At 42.9% G+C, this 20913-nt stretch overlaps 1 protein-coding gene across 12 annotated transcripts in view; it reads left to right on the top strand.

Annotated features, from left to right (window-relative positions):
* The window catches only part of LOC115197614 (neuronal cell adhesion molecule), a 153428-nt gene that overhangs the window by 119119 nt on the left and 13396 nt on the right, over positions 1 to 20913 (top strand). For 4 of the 12 annotated variants that reach the window (XM_029759302.1, XM_029759307.1, XM_029759300.1 and 1 more), the window contains 21 exons: positions 1399 to 1521; positions 2853 to 3023; positions 3434 to 3490; positions 6456 to 6567; positions 6965 to 7149; positions 7983 to 8114; positions 8327 to 8470; positions 8590 to 8701; positions 9089 to 9255; positions 11110 to 11257; positions 11520 to 11644; positions 12096 to 12125; positions 13230 to 13331; positions 13883 to 14080; positions 14313 to 14383; positions 14492 to 14717; positions 16030 to 16145; positions 16324 to 16528; positions 16719 to 16841; positions 19757 to 19933; positions 20453 to 20491. In XM_029759302.1, coding sequence (XP_029615162.1) covers positions 1399 to 1521; positions 2853 to 3023; positions 3434 to 3490; positions 6456 to 6567; positions 6965 to 7149; positions 7983 to 8114; positions 8327 to 8470; positions 8590 to 8701; positions 9089 to 9255; positions 11110 to 11257; positions 11520 to 11644; positions 12096 to 12125; positions 13230 to 13331; positions 13883 to 14080; positions 14313 to 14383; positions 14492 to 14717; positions 16030 to 16145; positions 16324 to 16528; positions 16719 to 16841; positions 19757 to 19933; positions 20453 to 20491 — 2763 coding nt within the window. The remainder of the gene's footprint in view (positions 1 to 1398; positions 1522 to 2852; positions 3024 to 3433; positions 3491 to 6455; positions 6568 to 6964; positions 7150 to 7982; positions 8115 to 8326; positions 8471 to 8589; positions 8702 to 9088; positions 9256 to 11109; positions 11258 to 11519; positions 11645 to 12095; positions 12126 to 13229; positions 13332 to 13882; positions 14081 to 14312; positions 14384 to 14491; positions 14718 to 16029; positions 16146 to 16323; positions 16529 to 16718; positions 16842 to 19756; positions 19934 to 20452; positions 20492 to 20913) is intronic. The other 8 variants (XM_029759311.1, XM_029759309.1, XM_029759304.1 and 5 more) reach the window with 4 other exon arrangements.

Here is a 20913-nt window from a genome sequence, read left to right as displayed (position 1 = left end):
TAGCTAGAACTCATTCCTTCAATGTAGCTAGAACTCATTCCTTCCATGTAGCTAGAACTCATTCCATTCATGTAGCTAGAACTCATTCATTTCATGTAGCTAGAACTCATTCATTTCATGTAGCTAGAACTCATTCCTTCCATGTAGCTAGAACTCATTCCTTTCATGTAGCTAGAACTCATTCCTTCCATGTAGCTAGAACTCATTCCTTTCATGTAGCTAGAACTCATTCCTTCCATGTAGCTAGAACTCATTCCTTTCATGTAGCTAGAACTCATTCCTTCAATGTAGCTAGAACTCATTCCTTCCATGTAGCTAGAACCCATTCCTTTCATGTAGCTAGAACTCATTCCTTTCATGTAGCTAGAACTCATTCCTTCAATGTAGCTAGAACTCATTCCTTTCATGTAGCTAGAACTCATTCCTTCCATGTAGCTAGAACTCATTCCTTCCATGTAGCTAGAACTCATTCCTTCCATGTAGCTAGAACTCATTCATTTCATGTAGCTAGAACTCATTCCTTCCATGTAGCTAGAACTCATTCATTTCATGTAGCTAGAACTCATTCCATTCATGTAGCTAGAACTCATTCCATTCATGTAGCTAGAACTCATTCCATTCATGTAGCTAGAACTCATTCCTTCAATGTAGCTAGAACTCATTCATTTCATGTAGCTAGAACTCATTCCATTCATGTAGCTAGAACTCATTCCATTCATGTAGCTAGAACTCATTCCATTCATGTAGCTAGAACTCATTCCTTCAATGTAGCTAGAACTCATTCCTTCAATGTAGCTAGAACTCATTCCTTTCATGTAGCTAGAACTCATTCCTTCCATGTAGCTAGAACTCATTCCTTCAATGTAGCTAGAACTCATTCCTTCCATGTAGCTAGAACTCATTCCATTCATGTAGTTAGAAGTCATTCATTTCATGTAGCTAGAACTTATTCCTTCCATGTAGCTAGAACTCATTACTTTCATGTAGCTAGAACTCATTACTTTCATGTAGCTAGAACTCATTCATTTCATGTAGCTAGAACTCATTCATTTCATGTAGCTAGAACTCATTCATTTCATGTGGCTAGAACTCATTCCTTCCATGTAGCTAGAACTCATTCCTTTCATGTAGCTAGAACTCATTCCTTCCATGTAGCTAGAACTCATTCCTTCAATGTAGCTAGAACTCATTCCTTCCATGTAGCTAGAACTCATTCCTTCAATGTAGCTAGAACTCATTCCTTCAATGTAGCTAGAACTCATTCCTTCCATGTAGCTAGAACTCATTCATTTCATGTAGCTAGAACTCATTCATTTTATTCACTTAGTCTTCTTGGTGACATTAGGTAAAAACCTAGAAACCTCATGTAGAAACCTGTTTCCCTCATGTGTATTTCAGGGTCCCCCTTGTGGTCAAAGGAGAGGAATGAGCCAATCAGAGTTCAGGAGGGCGAGGCTCTAGTGCTACATTGCCGGCCCCCTGCTGGCCTGCCCCCTCCCATCATCTTCTGGATGGACGTCAGTAAGTCTGGTCTTTATAGTCCACTGTCTGTTGTGCTGTAGTTTACTGTAGATACATAGATACCTGTAGATACCTGTTTGTTTACAGACATTTTAGCTGGATCATAAAGAGAACCTAATGGGTAATATGTCCTGTCCACACCTGTTTCTGAATGGTCACGTCTTGGGTAGTCTGTTCTTTTGGGTATTATGTCTGTTTGGTTTCATTGCTTGCAAATTACGAGTCGAAATATTCCTCATGAAATGAGACATTAATGGAAGCCTCAGTAGCGTGGCCTGCTGGTGTTGACTCCTCTCCTCATGTTAACTTCTCTCCTCGTGTTGACTCCTCTCCTCATGTTGACTTCTCTTCTCATGTTGACTTCTCTCCTCATGTTGACTTCTCTCCTCGTGTTGACTCCTCTCCTCGTGTTGACTTCTCTCCTCGTGTTGACTCCTCTCCTCATGTTGACTCCTCTCCTCATGTTGACTTCTCTCCTCGTGTTGACTTCTCTCCTCGTGTTGACTTCTCTCCTCGTGTTGACTCCTCTCCTCGTGTTGACTTCTCTCCTCGTGTTGACTTCTCTCCTCGTGTTGACTTCTCTCCTCGTGTTGACTCCTCTCCTCGTGTTGACTTCTCTCCTCGTGTTGACTTCTCTCCTCGTGTTGACTCCTCTCCTCATGTTGACTCCTCTCCTCATGTTGACTTCTCTCCTCGTGTTGACTTCTCTCCTCGTGTTGACTTCTCTCCTCGTGTTGACTTCTCTCCTCGTGTTGACTCCTCTCCTCGTGTTAACTTCTCTCCTCATGTTGACTCCTCTCCTCGTGTTAACTTCTCTCCTCATGTTAACTCCTCTCCTCGTGTTGACTTCTCTCCTCGTGTTGACTTCTCTCCTCGTGTTGACTTCTCTCCTCGTGTTGACTCCTCTCCTCATGTTAACTTCTCTCCTCGTGTTGACTTCTCTCCTCATGTTAACTTCTCTCCTCGTGTTGACTTCTCTCCTCGTGTTGACTTCTCTCCTCGTGTTGACTCCTCTCCTCGTGTTGACTTCTCTCCTCGTGTGGACTTCTCTCCTCGTGTGGACTTCTCTCCTCGTGTGGACTTCTCTCCTCATGTGGACTTCTCTCCTCGTGTTGACTTCTCTCCTCGTGTTAACTTCTCTCCTCTTGTTGACTCCTCTCCTCGTGTTGACTTCTCTCCTCGTGTTGACTTCTCTCCTCATGTTGACTCCTCTTCTCATGTTGACTTCTCTCCTCATGTTGACTTCTCTCCTCATGTTGACTTCTCTCCTCATGTTGACTCCTCTCCTCGTGTTAACTTCTCTCCTCGTGTTGACTTCTCTCCTCCCCCAGACTTCCAGAGACTGCCCCAGAGCAGCCGTGTGTTCCAGGCGTTGAACGGAGACTTGTACTTCTCCAACGTTCTGAAGGAGGACTCGAGGAACGACTACATCTGTTACGCTCGTTTCCCTCACACTCAGACCATCCAGCAGAAACAACCCATCACCCTCTTAGTGCTCAACCGTAAGTGTGTGTGTGTGTGTGTGTGTGTGTGTGTGTGTGTGTGTGTGTGTGTGTGTGTGTGTGTGCCCAGCATTGAATGTGTGTGTCAGTTTGCATAGGAGTTTCCTATCAGTGATCCCAACCTCAGCGTCGCCAGTAGTAGTCTAGGAGTCATCATGAAAAGCCTCTCTCAACAACAAAAGGCTTTCTCATACAGTCCAGTTACCACTGACTGATCGTCATGACGATACAGATTCACAGACACGATTTGACCATCTATTCTTTATCTACAGTATATCTATGATCATCATTCAGCATTTTGTTCAGTTCACACAGTTTGATTTTAGTATTCAGCCATTCATGTTTATTTGTCCAATCACTTTATTGACTTTAACATGTGGCATGTTTGATTATTTTCTGTTGTGTTACAGTGGATGCAGTCAATGAGACTGTTGCTGCTTTATTCAATGAAACTGATTTGTTTAGTGGTGAGTTTTGGCACCCCCTAGTGGCTCTGTCCTCCCATAGCCGTCAACCAATAGAAACCAACCACTAACATCGACCTCTAAACCTTAACCTTACCCTTGTGATTGTCCTCATCTTTAGTAGTAAACCAATACTAGAAATCAAGCAGTAGCATTAACCCCTAAACCTTAACCTAAGCCCACTTCCCACCATAACTTGACCAATGAATACATTTTTGTGAAAGACTTTATCTTTTCTACAGCAACTATTTATTAACATCATTTCAAATGACTAAAATGAACCACTGCATGATGGTTCCTCCTTTGCCTTGCTCATATTTTGTAAATTCAAATGGACAAATTACATCTGTATTACATTCAGTAGGTCTGTATTACATCCAGTAGGTCTGTCTGTATTACATTCATTAGGTCTGTATTACATTCAGTAGGTCTGTCTGTATTACATTCATTAGGTCTGTATTACATTCAGTAGGTCTGTCTGTATTACATTCAGTAGGTCTGTCTGTATTACATTCAGTAGGTCTGTCTGTATTACATTCAGTACGTCTGTCTGTATTACATCCAGTAGGTCTGTCTGTATTACATTCAGTACGTCTGTCTGTATTACATTCAGTAGGTCTGTATTACATCCAGTAGGTCTGTCTGTATTACATTCAGTAGGTCTGTCTGTATTACATTCATTAGGTCTGTATTACATTCAGTAGGTCTGTCTGTATTACATTCAGTAGGTCTGTCTGTATTACATTCATTAGGTCTGTATTACATTCATTAGGTCTGTATTACATTCAGTAGGTCTGTATTACATTCAGTAGGTCTGTCTGTATTACATTCAGTACGTCTGTCTGTATTACATTCAGTAGGTCTGTCTATTACATTCAGTACGTCTGTCTGTATTACATTCAGTAGGTCTGTCTGTATTACATTCAGTAGGTCTGTCTGTATTACATTCAGTAGGTCTGTCTGTATTACATTCAGTAGGTCTGTCTGTATTACATTCAGTAGGTCTGTCTGTATTACATTCAGTAGGTCTGTCTGTATTACATTCATTAGGTCTGTATTACATTCAGTAGGTCTGTATTACATTCAGTAGGTCTGTATTACATTCAGTAGGTCTGTCTGTATTACATTCAGTACGTCTGTCTGTATTACATTCAGTAGGTCTGTCTATTACATTCAGTACATCTGTCTGTATTACATTCAGTAGGTCTGTCTGTATTACATTCAGTAGGTCTGTCTGTATTACATTCAGTAGGTCTGTCTGTATTACATTCAGTAGGTCTGTCTGTATTACATTCAGTAGGTCTGTCTGTATTACATTCAGTAGGTCTGTCTGTATTACATTCAGTACGTCGGTCTGTATTACATTCAGTACGTCGGTCTGTATTACATTCAGTACGTCTGTCTGTATTACATTCAATAGCTCTGTATTACATTCAGTAGCTCTGTATTACATTCAGTAGCTCTGTATTACATTCAGTAGGTCTGTATTACATTCAGTAGGTCTGTATTACATTCAGTAGGTCTGTATTACTTTCAGTAGGTCTGTCTGTATTACATTCAGTAGACCTGTATTACATTCAGTATGTCTGTCTGTATTACATTCAGTAGATCTGTCTGTATTACATTCAGTAGGTCTGTATTACATTCAGTAGCTCTGTATTACATTCAGTAGGTCTGTATTACATTCAGTAGCTCTGTATTACATTCAGTACGTCTGTCTGTATTACATTCAGTAGGTCTGTATTACATTCAGTAGGTCTGTATTACATTCAGTAGGTCTGTATTACATTCAGTAGCTCTGTATTACATTCAGTAGCTCTGTATTACATTCAGTAGGTCTGTATTACATTCAGTAGCTCTGTATTACATTCAGTAGGTCTGTATTACATTCAGTACGTCTGTCTGTATTACATTCAGTACGTCTGTCTGTATTACATTCAGTAGGTCTGTATTACATTCAGTAGGTCTGTATTACATTCAGTAGGTCTGTATTACATTCAGTAGCTCTGTATTACATTCAGTAGCTCTGTATTACATTCAGTAGCTCTGTATTACATTCAGTAGGTCTGTATTACATTCAGTAGCTCTGTATTACATTCAGTAGGCTACTTTTGGAAAGCTTTCTCTCTATTATAGTAATGTATTTCATTAGAGCAAAGCAGATTGACAGCCTTTCAAACAGTGAATGTTCCAACCACTACCACTCTAGTCTGTTCATCTATTCTCTTCACCCAGCCAACCAAATTCTTTCTTCCCAATCCACTTAAAACCTCTCCACTGTCTCTGACATCTTTCATTTCCTATCAGTCATTTCTCATTGTTTGCAAAAGCGTCACTTCCTATGCGTCTGTCTGTCGAGTACCCTGAAGCTACATGTCACGCAGGCAAGCAGTCAGCCGTACAACAGATGAGGCTACAGACAGGCTGATCTGACAGAAACGCTGTACCTCTCTTTCTGTATGATCATTGCCATCATCACAAGCACCATTTGTTGAACTCTTAATATCATAGTATCATATCCAAAGATGATTATTTTGAGAAGATTATCCTGATCCTCACATTGGACTGGAAAGTAGTTTACTATCTGGTATCCTTACTATCTGGTACAGGAAAACAACATGTTGTAGATATGCACCACCTCTCAGTACAGTCCTACCGCTCGACCAAAGAACCCCTTCACAGTAATACATGAAGGCAGGGATCCATTCCAACACATTTACGACCTGTACACTGCGATCGACTTTTAAAGGCAATTTCCCTTACTCTTCACTATAAACGCTGCTGATTCAGCTCAAACACAAATCACCTTTTAAAAAGTCAACTGCTGTGTTTGAGTATGTGAGCCCTGACCTGTACCTTCACAGTGGTACAACACTGACCTTGGTAAAACCCCAGGAATAAAATGGACAGAACAGCAGTAGTCTTGTTGTGACTAGCTGTGTCTCTGACCCCTCCGTTGTGACTGCAGACGGCTTGGCAGAGGAGAGGAAACCTACTTTCCTCATCCCTTCTGGCTCCAGCAGCTCCAAGCTGGTGCTGAGAGGACAGGTCCTGGAGTTGGAGTGCATCACTGAAGGACTGTAAGTACTTAGTGCCAATGAGAAACTGCAAATGTGTTGTACCTGCATTATGTGTTGTGTACGGTATGCCTCTATTATTAATAATTATTACCTCTATTATTAATGTGTGCTTATAGATCATAGTGACCTAAACAAGCTCTCTCTCCCTCTCTCTCTCTCTCTCTCTCTCTCTCTCATTCTCTCTCTCTCTCTCTCTCTCTCTCTCTCTCTCTCTCTCTCTCTCTCTCTCTCATCTCTCTCTCTCTCTCTCTCTCTCTCTCTCTCTCTCTCTCTCTCTCTCTCTCTCTCTCTCTCTCTCTCTCTCTCTCTCTCATTCTCTCTCTCTCTCTCTCTCTCCCTCTCTCCCTCTCTCTCTCTCTCTCCCTCTCTCTCTCTTCTTCCTCTATTCCCTATCCAGTCCCACTCCAGAGGTCTCGTGGAGTAAGCTGAGCGGGGAGTTCCCTGACAAGCGTACCTCCATCGTGACCTTCCAGAAGATACTGCGTATCGTGAACGTGTCCGACGCCGACGCCGGCGAGTACCGCTGCACTGCCCACAACCGCCTGGCCTCCGTACACCACACCATCCGTGTCACTGTCAAAGGTATGTCATGTGACCTAGCAGTTAGTTCCAATAACTCTAGCACACATGTAGCCTATAGCAGGGTCTGCATGGGTCCTGCACCTGCCCTTCTGATGTGGACTCCTCCTGCCTTTCCTGTCTGCCTGTCACTGTCCCACCCATTCAATAACACCACAAAATGTTCACTGTCCTACACATTCAATAACACCACAAAACGTTCACTGTCCTACACATTCAATAACACCACAAAATGTTCACTGTCCCACCCATTCAATAACACCACAAAACGTTCACTGTCCTACACATTCAATAACACCACAAAATGTTCACTGTCCCACCCATTCAATAACACCACAAAACGTTCACTGTCCTACACATTCAATAACACCACAAAATGTTCACTGTCCCACCCATTCAATAACACCACAAAACGTTCACTGTCCTACACATTCAATAACACCACAAAAAAACGTCTGTGAGGAGCAGGGTCAGGAACGTATGGCTGCCTCCAGGGCTTTTATCCTCTCTTTCAATCTCCCTTATTGATTTTTAAATGGTGGTATCCGGAGCAGAGGGTTCAGTCATTAACCGCCTTCCTGCCTTTCAGTATTGTGTAACCTTTCTGACCATTATTCTCTCCCGTCACATTCCTTTTTATTTTTCGTTGTTTAACCTTGTATTTTGATGCAAATTCTACAGCAACATTGCCTTGTTAAAAAACAAATACAAAAAATGATCCAACCATACAGCCAGCATTCAAGTCCTAATGTTTGGTGAACATCAACTGAACTTCTATATTCTACCTTTAACCAACTGTCTGCTTGCCTTGTGTTCATCTGGCCCTCCCCTCCCAGCGGCACCGTACTGGCTCACTACCCCCAGGAACCTGGTGCTGGCCCCTAGAGAGAAGGGTCAATTGATCTGTAGGGCCAGTGGTACTCCCAAACCCACCATCAACTGGGCCATGAATGGCATCCCCATAGAGAGTGAGTACTCGGTGTTGATTGATTGTCTGTCTGTCTCTTAGTGTTCACACTGTACACAGACAACACAGTCTATTTGGGATTAAGTCATTGCATCTGCCATTGTGAGGTTTAGACACACAGACAATGTTCAAGTTAAACATTTTCTATGTTTATGGTGAGTTTTTTCTATGTTTATGGTGAAACTTTTGACACGTGTTTTGACGCCTTGCTAGATTCACCTGAGGACCCCAATAGGAAGGTGGAAGGTGACACCATCATCTTCGAGGAAGTCCAGACTGGATCCAGTGCAGTCTACCAGTGCAACGCATCCAATGAATATGGATATCTGCTGTCCAATGCCTTCGTCAACGTTCTCTGTGAGTCCACTCCTTTCTCAAACTTACAACTCAGAAGTTTGAAGTTAAAGCTTGAAACTCAGCTTTTCTGTCACTGAAATGCATTGAACTTGCAAACACATTGTTGTGTCTGTTTATAGCTGAAACACCCAGAGTATTGACTCCAGCTAACCAGGTCTACCAGGTGATCAGAAACAACCACGCCTTACTGGACTGTTCCTTCTTCGGCTCGCCCATCCCCAAAATCACATGGTAAGTTCATGACCTTTGAACTTTTTTGTATACTCTACATGCAGTTATGGGTACTAAAAAGATAGTTCGCGCCACAGTATTGGTAGCAATGGGTGTGCAACACAGTGCTGTAACACAGTGCTGCAACACAGTGCTGTAACACAGTGCTGCAACACAGTGCTGCAACACAGTGCTGCAACACAGTGCTGCAACACAGTGCTGCAACACAGTGCTGCAACACAGTGCTGCAACACAGTGCTGTAGCATTTTTAAGAAACAGGGTTGTAACTTTAGGAAACAAACTTTTTAGTATGTGCAACAGAACTGCATGGTATGTGTGTGTTAAAAAATCTTACCCCAATCCCAGGTTAAAAGTTCAGAGCCTATGGTTCCACTATTCCCTGTCAGGTTTAAGGACAGCCAGTCCAGCACCCTGGAAGGGGACCCCTACTTGCTGCATGAAAACGGGACTCTGGAGATATATGTGGCTCAGGCCTTCAACAGTGGGAAGTATATCTGTGTGGCCAGGAATACTCTGGGCATCGCTGAGAACCACGTCTATCTGGAGGTCAAAGGTGAGATACCACACTATTCTCTCTCTCTCTCTCTCTCTCTCTCTCTCTCTCTCTCTCTCTCTCTCTCTCTCTCTCTCTCTCTCTCTCTCTCTCTCTCTCTCTGACTCTCTCTTTCTCTCTCTCTCTCTCTCTCTCTGTCTCTCTCTCTCTTTCTCTCTCTCTCTGTCTCTCTCTCTCTTTCTCTCTCTCTCTGTCTCTCTCTCTCTCAAATTCAAATTCAAGCTGCTTTATTGGCATGAAAAACATTGTGTTAATATTGCCAAAGCAACAATGTATACAATATACATTGTAATAAAATTATAAACAATAACAAATAATAATATATAATGGCAGTAAATAATAATACAAAATTAAATACAAAAATAATAACAATAAAATGGTAACAGTCAATAGTAGAATGTAATGTAATAAATATAAAAATATAAATATGAACCTATAACTAACTTATAACTAAATAACAGTCATCTTCACCATTACATCAGTACTACAACTACTATCATCATTACCACTACTACTACCACCACCATCACTGAACTGTTATCATTACCATTACTACCCATACCACTACTATTTGGAATGATAAACAACAATAATAATAGTAATAACAGTAATAGTAATAATAAGTAAGTTACTGTTTACTATGCAGATGTTATTATCCAGTGTCCCTCAGGTTATGGCAGGAAAATACATATTTGGCTGCAAGAGGAGCCATTGCTCCTTCGCCCATGAGTATTCTTAGTTTTTCCTCTGGGTTTAATAAGTTCAAATTTGGAATAAATGTAGTCATTTCTGTGAATAAGGGAATATTTATCACAGTAAAGGAGAAAGTGCATCTCTGTCTCTACCTCCCCTGTCGTGCAGTGACCACATACACGCTCCTCTTTGTGTAGCCATGTCTTTTTATGTCTGCTGGTTTCTATTGCCAATCGGTGGTCACTCAGCCTGTACTTGGTAAGGATCTGTCTCTGCCAGGTGGTCACTCAGCCTGTACTTGGTAAGGATCTGTCTCTGCTTCGTATCTCTGACAGAGTAGAGATAATCAGCCAATTCAGATTCTCTGTTTAGGGTCAGATAGCAATTTAGTCGGCTTCTTTCTTTTGAAGCAGTGCTGGTGTCAGCTTGGTTGGTGAGGTCCAACACCAGCTGACTGAGAGGGCTCGTTTCTGGGCTCAGCTCTTGGGTTTGAAGTGCTTTAAATTGCAGACTTGAATTTGGACTTGAATTTAGATGTAGCCAAAATTTTAATGATCTTTTCGGTATTTTCATTATTACTGGAAAGTGGTCCAATTCTGCCCTACATGCATTAGTTGGTGTATTTCTCTGGACTTGTAGGATTTTCCGACAGAATTCTGCATGTAGGGCTTCAATTGGATGTTTGTCCCACATTTCAAAGTCCAGTTTATTGAGTGGCCCCCAAACCTAACTTCCATAAAGAGCTATTGGTAGGACTACACTGTCAAATTTTGGTCCACATTCTCTCTCTTTCTCTCTCTCTCTCTTTCTCGCTCTCTCTCCCCCTTCTCTCTCTCTCTCTGTCTCTGTCTCTCTCTGTCTCTCTCTCTCTGTCTCTCTCTCTTTCTCTCTCTCTCTCTCTCTCTCTCTCTCTCTCTCTCTCTCTCTCTCTCTCTCTCTCTCTCTCTCTCTCTCTCTCTCTCTACTGGACATGTTTTTTTGAAGGTTTACCATATCGGAAACATAGGGTCAATACTTTATCCTGACCATTTGATCTAACCAGGGAAAACTGATGGCCCTGAACACCACTTATTTATCCAACTCTAATTTCTCCAAATTATTGAGATAAACAACGAAGCAGGATATTGTGTTGTGTTGTTTCTGATGTAACTTTCCCCCCAGAGCCAACTCGTATCCTGAAGCAGCCGAAATACAAGGTGGCCCAGAGAAACAGGAACGTGGTGTTTGAGTGTAAAGTAAAACACGACCCCACCCTCATCCCCATCATGATCTGGCTGAAAGACAACGGAGAGCTGCCCGACGACGAGAGGTACGTGCTGGTACTCAAACACTCATGTTTCAACATAGAGCACGTGCCATTATATCCGCAGTAGTAAGTCCTGCTTTTGTATATTCTCCTCTTGTTTAGTTCAATTTAGTTTATCCATTAGTCCATCAGGGCTTCCTGAGTGCATACATAAACACACAATTCAACACAAACAAAAAGGTTATACACTTACACAAGAGGACCCTTTAATAACCTCTTAAGGATCGGACCCTTTTTTAAAAATGTTTTGCCTTTGTCTTCCCAGATTTCTGGTGGACTCTGACAGCTTGACCATAACAGATGTGACAGAGAACGACGCTGGAACTTACACCTGCATAATGAATACTACTCTGGACCATGACTCTGCCAGCGCTGAGCTCACTGTCGTCGGTATGTACAGATGTGGGATCTTAATTTGACCTGTATTGACGATTTGAACGTTTAATCCGTGATGTTCCTTGATCGGTGGTTAGCCTATTAGCTGGTCAAAATTAGGCTACATGAAAAGTGGAATACTGTTAATATAACTGTGTGTTAGGACAGGTTTTCAGTGAATTTATGTAAATCACAAGGCTGATCAAATTATGGTCCTACATCTGTAACGCTTTCTCGTAAACTTACATACCAGAAACATGCTCATGATCCCTCAAATCACACGACAGTAACAATGTTAAATCTGTTAGTTTTGTTGGGAAAAATGTACTTAGTCTATTCTATTATACTATATTCTATTCTATTATGTGAAATAACGGCAAGTAAGAGAGAGGGTGTCAAGGTGTCTCTAATCACTAATTAGCTACTTAACCCCTACGTCACTCCCACCTGTTCTCTTACCTGGCAGAGGCAGCTCCTACTCCAGCTACCATCTATGGTAAACATGCATTAAACACAAATGCTCATCTCTGCTCCCAGTCCCATGGGTGTGTGTGTGTGTGTGTGTGTGTGTGTGTGTGTGTGTGTGTGTGTGTGTGTGTGTGTGTGTGTGTGTGTGTGTGTGTGTGTGTGTGTGTGTGTGTGTGTGTGTGTGTGTGTGTGTGTGTGTTTGTGTGGATTATGTGTCTGCATAGTCAAGCATGCTGCGCTGCTCGCAGATGTGATCATTCACAGTGTTTTTGTGTGACATCACCAGCATCCGGACGGACGGACCAAAAGACATTTGTTTAATTTAACCACCGTTTTTTAAAGGGCTTTTTGATTTCACCATTTTCTTATATCATTCATTCTTTATTTTAAAAGCAGTTTGACGATTTTTTTAATTCCCTAAATGTGCTTTTCTTATTTTGTTTAGCATGTGTTGTTGAATGAATACATCAGCAATACAGCTCATTAAAACGGAGTCTGTAAGTGTGGAGTAATTACTAGTGCCTTTAAAGGGATACTTGGGGATTTTGGCAATAATGCCATTTATCTACTTCCCCAGAGTCAGATGAACTCATGGATACCATTTTATGTCTCTGTGTGCAGTATGAAGAAAGTTAGAGATACTTTTGTGAGCCAACGCTAACTACTATGGTATCTACTAGCATGCTAGCAGTTACCATAGACTTCCAGTCAATGTGCTAACGCTTGTTAGCAATTGCGCAAACACTAGTTCGCAAACTTCCTTCAAACTCCACACAAAGGCATAAAAAATGGTATCCACGTATTCATCTGACTCTGAGGCAGTATAGTAGATAAAGGGCTTCATTGCCTAAATGCTGAAGTATCTCTATAATCCACAGATATGTTTGTCACACTGCTTGGTGTCTCTGTCCCTGCTGCAGAGTGGGGTGAAGTGTTCCATTTCCATCCAGCTCATCTGTCTAAAGCTTTCTTGTGGCAATAAAAAGGGTCTTCTCTTGCTGTGTTCCATACTTATTTTTGATCAGTCAGTGGTTCCATACGTGGCATGGCATGAAGGAATAATGTTGTTGTGCTGAGAGTTACAGTAAAGTAGCTGTCTATTGCACTGAGCTAAATGTCCTGTGTTCTCCAGAACAACCAGACCCTCCAACTGACCTGGAGCTGACCGACATGAAACCCAGGAGTGTCCAGCTCACCTGGATACCTGGAGACGAACACAACAGCCCTATTCACAGTACGCACCTGCTGTACCTGTGTGTGTGTGTGCTTCTATGTTGATGTTTCTCTTTGTGTTAGTTTGATCCATGTTGTCCCTCGAGAGGCCTGTATACAGTACAGTCAGTAAACCTGGAGGCTCGTCTGTGTGTGTGTGTGTGTGTGTGTGTGTGTGTGTGTGTGTGTGTGTGTGTGTGTGTGTGTGTGTGTGTGTGTTGTGTGTGTTGTGTGTGTGTGTGTGTGTGTGTGTGTGTGTGTGTGTGTGTGCTGCTAATGACAGACTGCTATTCCCAGAGCCCTATCTAATGGCTGTATCATTATTATCTTGAGACTACAGCCTCAGTGCTATTAGGTTTAGTCAATCTCACTGTTTTTGAATGATGTTAGCACTACTCAGAGTACTTGCTAATTGTTTGTTCAGCACTACCCATATTATATGTATTTAATGGTGGATTTGATGTGTTTCTGATAGTGCCAGGATCTTCCAGGGTAATGTTGTTAGGTATACAGTATATGCCATTCTACATTCCCTGCAATCATTCACAATTTTTTCACCTCGTTCCCCCTCAGAATTTGTGATCCAGTACACAGACTCTCTCCACGATCATGGCCACTGGCACAACCTGACGCATGTCCCGGGCAGCAAGACCACGGCCCACCTCGAACTGTCCCCTTACGTTCACTACTCCTTCAGAGTCCTGGCCCTGAACGCTGTGGGTCTCTCCGATCCCTCCAACCCCTCCCACATGTACAAGACCAACCCTGCAGGTACAGATTCTACGATTGACTTGTTAATAATGGGGTTGATTATATAATTAGTTGACTTATACAGTGTATAGATTTGTGCATACTGTTGATTTGTGCATTCTGTTGATTTGTGCATACTGTTGATTTGTGCATTCTGTTGATTTGTGCATTCTGTTGATTTGTGCATTCTGTTGATTTGTGCATACTGTTGATTTGGCATTCTGTGTAATTGACATTTCTTCACCTGCTTCAGCTCCAGATGAGAACCCTAGCGGAGTTAAAGGTTTTGGAACTGAACATGACAATCTTATGATATTGTGGAAGGTAAGCTACAGCTGTAGCATTTTATTTGTAATGAAGATGGTGTCTGCTGTTCATTAATGCAGTACCGTTAGTCAAAGTAATAACAATGTGATTATCTGTCTCTCATAGCCAATGTCAGGCCTCCAGGCTAACGGTCCAGGCCTGCAGTACAAGGTGATGTGGAGACAGAAGGATGTGGACAAGAACTGGACGTCAGTGACCGTGGCCAATGTCTCCAAGTTCATGGTCTCTGGGACGCCCACCTTCACACCATACGAGGTCAAGGTTCAAGCCATTAACAACAACGGTATTGGCCCTGATCCAGCTGTGGTCACTGGACACTCCGGAGAGAACTGTGAGTCATGCACCGCCATTTTGTTTCTTTAAGGATACACTATGGGCCGGTTTCCTGGACTGTAAAGCATGATTATTGTTTTTAAACACTATTATTTATTTAGCAGGCACTCTTATCCAGAGCAATTAGGGTTTGGTGCCTTGCTCAATGGCACATCGGCAGATTGTTCACCTAGTCAGCTCAGGCATTCAAACCAGCGACCTTTCGGTTACTGTCCCAACACTCTTAACCACTAGGCCGCCCCTAATGGAGAATCTCCATTGAAGTGCTTTTAAGGTGTCAGGTATGAATCTGTGTCCTGAAAACTGACTGATGTGTTGCATGACGTGACAGATACAGAGCTGTTACATGTTCTAGCACTTCTTCATTTGATCTGTTCTTGGGAGTTAGGGTAAAGTAAAGTAAAAAAATAAATAAAAGGAAAGCAGGTAAAGTCCCACCTTATCTCTGCTCGCTGGTCACCATAGCTGCACCAACCCGTAGCACACGCTCCAGCAGGTATATCTCACTTGTCACCCCCAAAGCCAATTCCTCCTTTGGCCGCCTCTCCTTCCAGTTCTCTGCTGCCAATGACTGGAACGAACTACAAAAATCTCTGAAACTGGAAACACTTGTCTCCCTCACTAGCTTTAAGCACCAGCTGTCAGAGCAGCTCACAGATCACTGCACCTGTACATAGCCCATCTATAAATCGCCCAAACAACTACCTCTTCCCCTACTGTATTCATTTATTTATTTATCTTGCTCCTTTGCACCCCAGTATTTCTACTTTGCACACTCATCTAAGTATTGTATTTACTTCGCCACCATGGCCTATTTATTGCTTTTACCTCCCTTATGTCACCTCATTTGCTCACATTGTATATAGACTTATTTTTCTACTGTATTATTGACTGTATGTTTGTTTTACTCCATGTGTAACTCTGTGTTGTTATATGTGTCGAACTGCTTTGCTTTATCTTGGCCAGGTCGCAGTTGTAAATGAGATCTTGTTCTCAACTTGCCTACCTGGTTAAATAAAGGACTTGTTCTCAACTTGCCGACCTGGTTAAATAAAGGTGAAATAAAGATAAAGAAATAAAAGGGAACAAAATGCCGCCGACAGAGAGGGCTGTCTCGCTTCTAGTCCTTACAAGCATTTCGCTACACTCGCAATAACATCTGCTAACCATGTGTATGTGGCCAATAAAAATGGATTTGATTTGAACTACAGCAGAAGTTGTAATTCTCTCAAATGAAGGGGTGTTGTTCTGTCCCTTAATGTAAATGGTTTCTGTTCTAGTTATGTTCCCTCTGACCGTGTTTCCCACAGTACCGGTGCAGGCTCCAGACAATGTCCAGGTCCTAGTGTTGAACAGCACCCTGGCTGAGGTGCACTGGGAGCCTGTCCCCCCGAAGACAGTACGGGGACATCTCAAGGGATACAAGGTACTGTACAAAACGCTGTCTTCAAAGATGAGAGGATAATGTAATACTGTGATACAAAACAGTAGACGCATAGAAACAGACACACAGACAGTCACATGCACACACACATGCCACTTAGCCCCACACCATGACACACACACACACACCAATTTCATAGCTCTATATTTGTGTATCTCAGGTGAGCTACTGGCGTGAGCGAAGCCTCCACAAGCACAACCCCCACCGTGTGGAGCAGCAGCTTCTGACCTTCAGTGGGAACAAGAGTCATGGCATGCTCCCAGGCCTGCAGCCCTACAGCCTCTACCTGTTCAACGTCAGGGTCTACAACGGCAAGGGGGAGGGCCCCGCCAGCTCCAACCTGCAGTTTGAGACCCCCGAAGGAGGTAGGAGAAGCCAACATTCATTCATTCTACGTCATAAAATATAGAAACTAGAAGAGACATTCTCAAGTCAACGCTCCGTGTTGGTGGGACGCCATCCATAGTTAGTGTACTGATTCAAGGAAGCTTTTGTGCTCAACTCAACTTACATTACAACAAAATACAGAATATTCCTTTTGTGTCTATCATGCAGTTCCTGGGCGGCCATCTTTCCTGAGGATCACCAACTCTAACCTGAACAATTTGACTCTGGAATGGGGTCCTCCCAACGACCTCAACGGACACCTCACCGGCTACATCCTCAAATACCAGCAAGGTGAGCCTTCACAGGGACGTTTCCACCTATGTTAAGGACAGGTTGCATCAGGGATAAGATAGTAGATCTTTAGAGCTAGAGGATCTGTCAGAGATTTGAGAGGCTTTTCTTGATGATTCCAAAACGTCTTTGCTGTCTGTAGTGTTGTCTAGTGTACAGGATAATTTACTACAGGAGGATTTACTACAGGATGATTTACTACAGGATGAGTTACTACAGTAGGAGTTACTACAGGAGGAGTTACTACAGGAGGAGTTACTACAGGAGGAGTTACTACAGGATGAGTTACTACAGGATGAGTTACTACAGGATGAGTTACTACAGGATGAGTTACTACAGGAGGATTTACTACAGGATGAATTACTACAGGATGAGTTGCTACAGGATGAGTTACTACAGGATGAGTTACTACAGGAGTATTTACTACAGGATGAGTTACTACAGGATGAGTTGCTACAGGATGAGTTACTACAGGATGAGTTACTACAGTAGGAGTTACTATAGGATGAGTTGCTACAGGATGATTTACTACAGGATGAGTTACTACAGGAGGATTTACTACAGGAGGATTTACTACAGGATGGGTTACTACAGGATGAGTTACTACAGGATGAGTTACTACAGGAGGATTTATTACAGGATGAGTTACTACAGGATGAGTTACTACAGGATGAGTTACTACAGGATGAGTTACTACAGGATAATTTACTACAGGAGGAGTTACTACAGGATGATTTACTACAGGATGAGTTACTACAGGATGAGTTACTACAGGATGAGTTACTACAGGATGAGTTACTACAGGAGGATTTACTACAGGAGGATTTACTATAGGAGGAGTTATTACATTAGGAGTTACTACGGGAGGAGATACTACGGGAGGAGATACTACGGGAAAAGATACTACAGTAAAAGTTACTACGGGAGGATTTACTACAAGAATAATTACTACAGGAGTACTTACTACAGGAGGATTTACTACAGGAGGATTTACTACAGGAGGATTTACTACAGGATGAATTATTACAATATGAATTATTACAGTAGGAGTTACTACAGGAGGAGTTATTACAATATGAATTATTACAATATGAATTATTACAGTAGGTGTTACTACAGTAGGAGTTAACACAGGAGAAGTTATCACAGGAGGAGTTATTACAGTAGGAATAACTATGGGAGGAGTTACTTTGGGAGGAGTTATTACAGTTGGAGTCACTACAAGAGGAATTATTACAGTAGGCATTACTATGGGAGGAGTTACTACAGGAGGAGTTACTATGGGAGGAGTTACTACAGGAGGAGTTACTACAGGAGGAGTTACTACAGGAGGAATTATTACAGGAGTAGTTACTACGGGTGGAGTTATTACAGTAGGATTTACTGCAGGAGGAGTTATTACGGGAGGAGTTACTACAGGAGGAGTTATTACGGGAGGAGTTACTACGGGAGGAGTTGCTACGGGAGGAGTTGCTACAGGAAGAATTACAACAGGAGTACTTACTACAGGAGGACTTACTACAGGAGGAATTACTACAGGGGGATTTACTACAGAAGGGGTTACTGCAGGAGGAATTATTACAGGAGGACTTATTACAGTAGGAGTTACTACTGGATTAATTACTACAGGAGGAGTTACTACAGGATGAATTACTGCAGGATGAGTTATTACAGTAGGAGTTGTTAAAGGAGGAGTTGTTACAGTAGGAGTTGTTAAAGTAGGAGTTACTACAGGATGAATTACTACAGGGAGAGTTACTACAGGAAGTGTTATTATAGTAGGCATTATTACATTAGGGGTTACTACATGAGGAGTTACTCCTGGAGGAGTTACTACAGTAGGTCCTTCATGTCAGTGTAGTACTATCACCATAGTACTCATTATTATCTGGTGTCATTACATAAGAGTTGAGCCTGTGTATGTACTGTGTGTTAGCCATGTATGTACAGTATGTTGTATTGACCAAACCAGAAACATCAACAAACAGCTCTCCACATCTCTCACCTCTACCTCCTCCTCTCCTCTCCCCTCCTCCACCTCTACCTCCTCCTCCACCCTCCTCCATCTCTAATCCTCCACCTCTACCTTACCCCCTCCTCCACCTCCTCTCCTCTTCACCACTTCTACCTTACCTTATCCTCCACCTCACCACTCCTCCATCTCTACCTTACCCCCTCCTCCACCTCTGCCTTACCTCCTCCACCTCTCCCATCCTCCACCTCTACCTTACCCCCTCATCCACCTCCTCTCCTCTTCTCCACTTCTACCTTACCTTATCCTCCACCTCTCCACTCCTCCATCTCTACCTTACCCCCTCCTCCACCTCTGCCTTACCTCCTCCACCTCTCCCATCCTCCACCTCTACCTTACCCCCTCCTCCACCTCTCCCATCCTGCACCTCTACCTTACCCCCTCCTCCACCTCTCCCATCCTCCACCTCTACCTTACCCCCTCCTCCACCTCCTCTCCTCTTCCCCACCTCTACCTTACCCCCTCCTCCACCTCTCCAATCCTCCACCTCTACCTTACCCCCTCCACCTCCTCTCCTCTTCTCCATCTCTACCTTACCCCCTCCTCCACCTCTCCAATCCTCCATCTCTACCTTACCCCCTCCTCCACCTCTCCAATCCTCCACCTCTACCTTACCCCCTCCTCCACCTCTCCAATCCTCCACCTCTACCTTACCCCCTCCTCCACCTCTCCAATCCTCCATCTCTACCTTACCCTTTACCCCCTCCTCCACCTCTCCAATCCTCCATCTCTACCTTACCCCCTCCTCCACCTCTCCAATCCTCCACCTCTACCTTACCCCCTCCTCCACCTCTCCAATCCTCCATCTCTACCTTACCCTTTACCCCCTCCTCCACCTCTCCAATCCTCCATCTCTACCTTACCCCCTCCTCCACCTCTTCAGTCAATAACTCCAACGAGCTGGGTCCGATGGAAGAGCTGGCCCTGCCGGCCAACAAGACCTCCGTCACGCTCCCCAACCTCAAGTACAGCACACGCTACAAGTTTTATTTCAATGCCAAAACAGGCCAGGGAGCAGGGCCCGTCATTACAGAGGAAGCCGTCACTATTATGGACGAAGGTAAGTGTGAAAGTACGCTACTGAAGGTCACAAGTAGAAAACAAACTTTGACTGTAGTCAAAGACGGTAGAGGACGTACCCTGTAATTTGATATGGTTATGGTATGGGAGTCCTCTTTAGTTTACATACCATTCCACACATGTACCATGTTGAATGGTTCAAGTCATCACCAAACATCTAGATGGTGTATTGTGTATCTTATAGTCGCTTATGAATCATGGTTGTCTGTTTTATGTTCATAATGTTAGTCTGTTGTCCTTGTAGATCTACTGTTGAATCGTCTTCAGTGTGTCAAACAGTGTACAGCTTTGTCCCAAAGCATGATATAACCTCAGTGTAGTAACGGTTGTAAGAACACTAACTGTGAGTGTATTTCCCAGTACTTTGACATTAGTTGGTCCAGTTAGTTTTGTATTACAGCATGTTCATGCTTACTCACTGGTACATTTAGTGAAAGGGACATGCAGGCGTCATATTGACCTTCATATCAACTTTTGTGTCCCCTCTTTTCCCTCAAAGTCCTAATGTATCAGCCTTCAGTAGACGAGGTTGGAGGAGGTACCTGTAGCTCTCAGAGTCGGCATGCTCCTCATACAAACAGATCTGGGCCCATATTTACAAAGCATCTCAGAATAAGAGTACTGACCTAGAATCAGTTTTAATGAATAGATCAGCACCCATACTGTACTCTGAGATGCTTTACACATACTGCCTTGGCTTTAAAGACCGGTCCAAGCCTGCGTTCCCCTTTGAAAGACTCTCCTCCTGCTTCCACCAATCCCCTTGACCCCTCGACCCAGCAGGACCTGAATTCAAAGCTGAAACCTTGAAGATAGCTACATACAGATGTAGAATCTTAATTTGACCTATATTGTCACAGCAAGTGTTACAATAAAATATTTACAAAAATAATCCTGCAGCAACAGAATTTGAACGTTTAATCCATAATGTTGCTTAATCGGTGGTTAAGCTATTAGCTG

The sequence above is a fragment of the Salmo trutta genome, chromosome 7 (assembly GCF_901001165.1).
Source record: "Salmo trutta chromosome 7, fSalTru1.1, whole genome shotgun sequence".
Taxonomy (NCBI): Eukaryota; Metazoa; Chordata; class Actinopteri; order Salmoniformes; family Salmonidae; genus Salmo; species Salmo trutta.
Note: the sequence above shows the minus strand (reverse complement) of the source record. Positions and strands in the feature narration are given on the sequence as shown.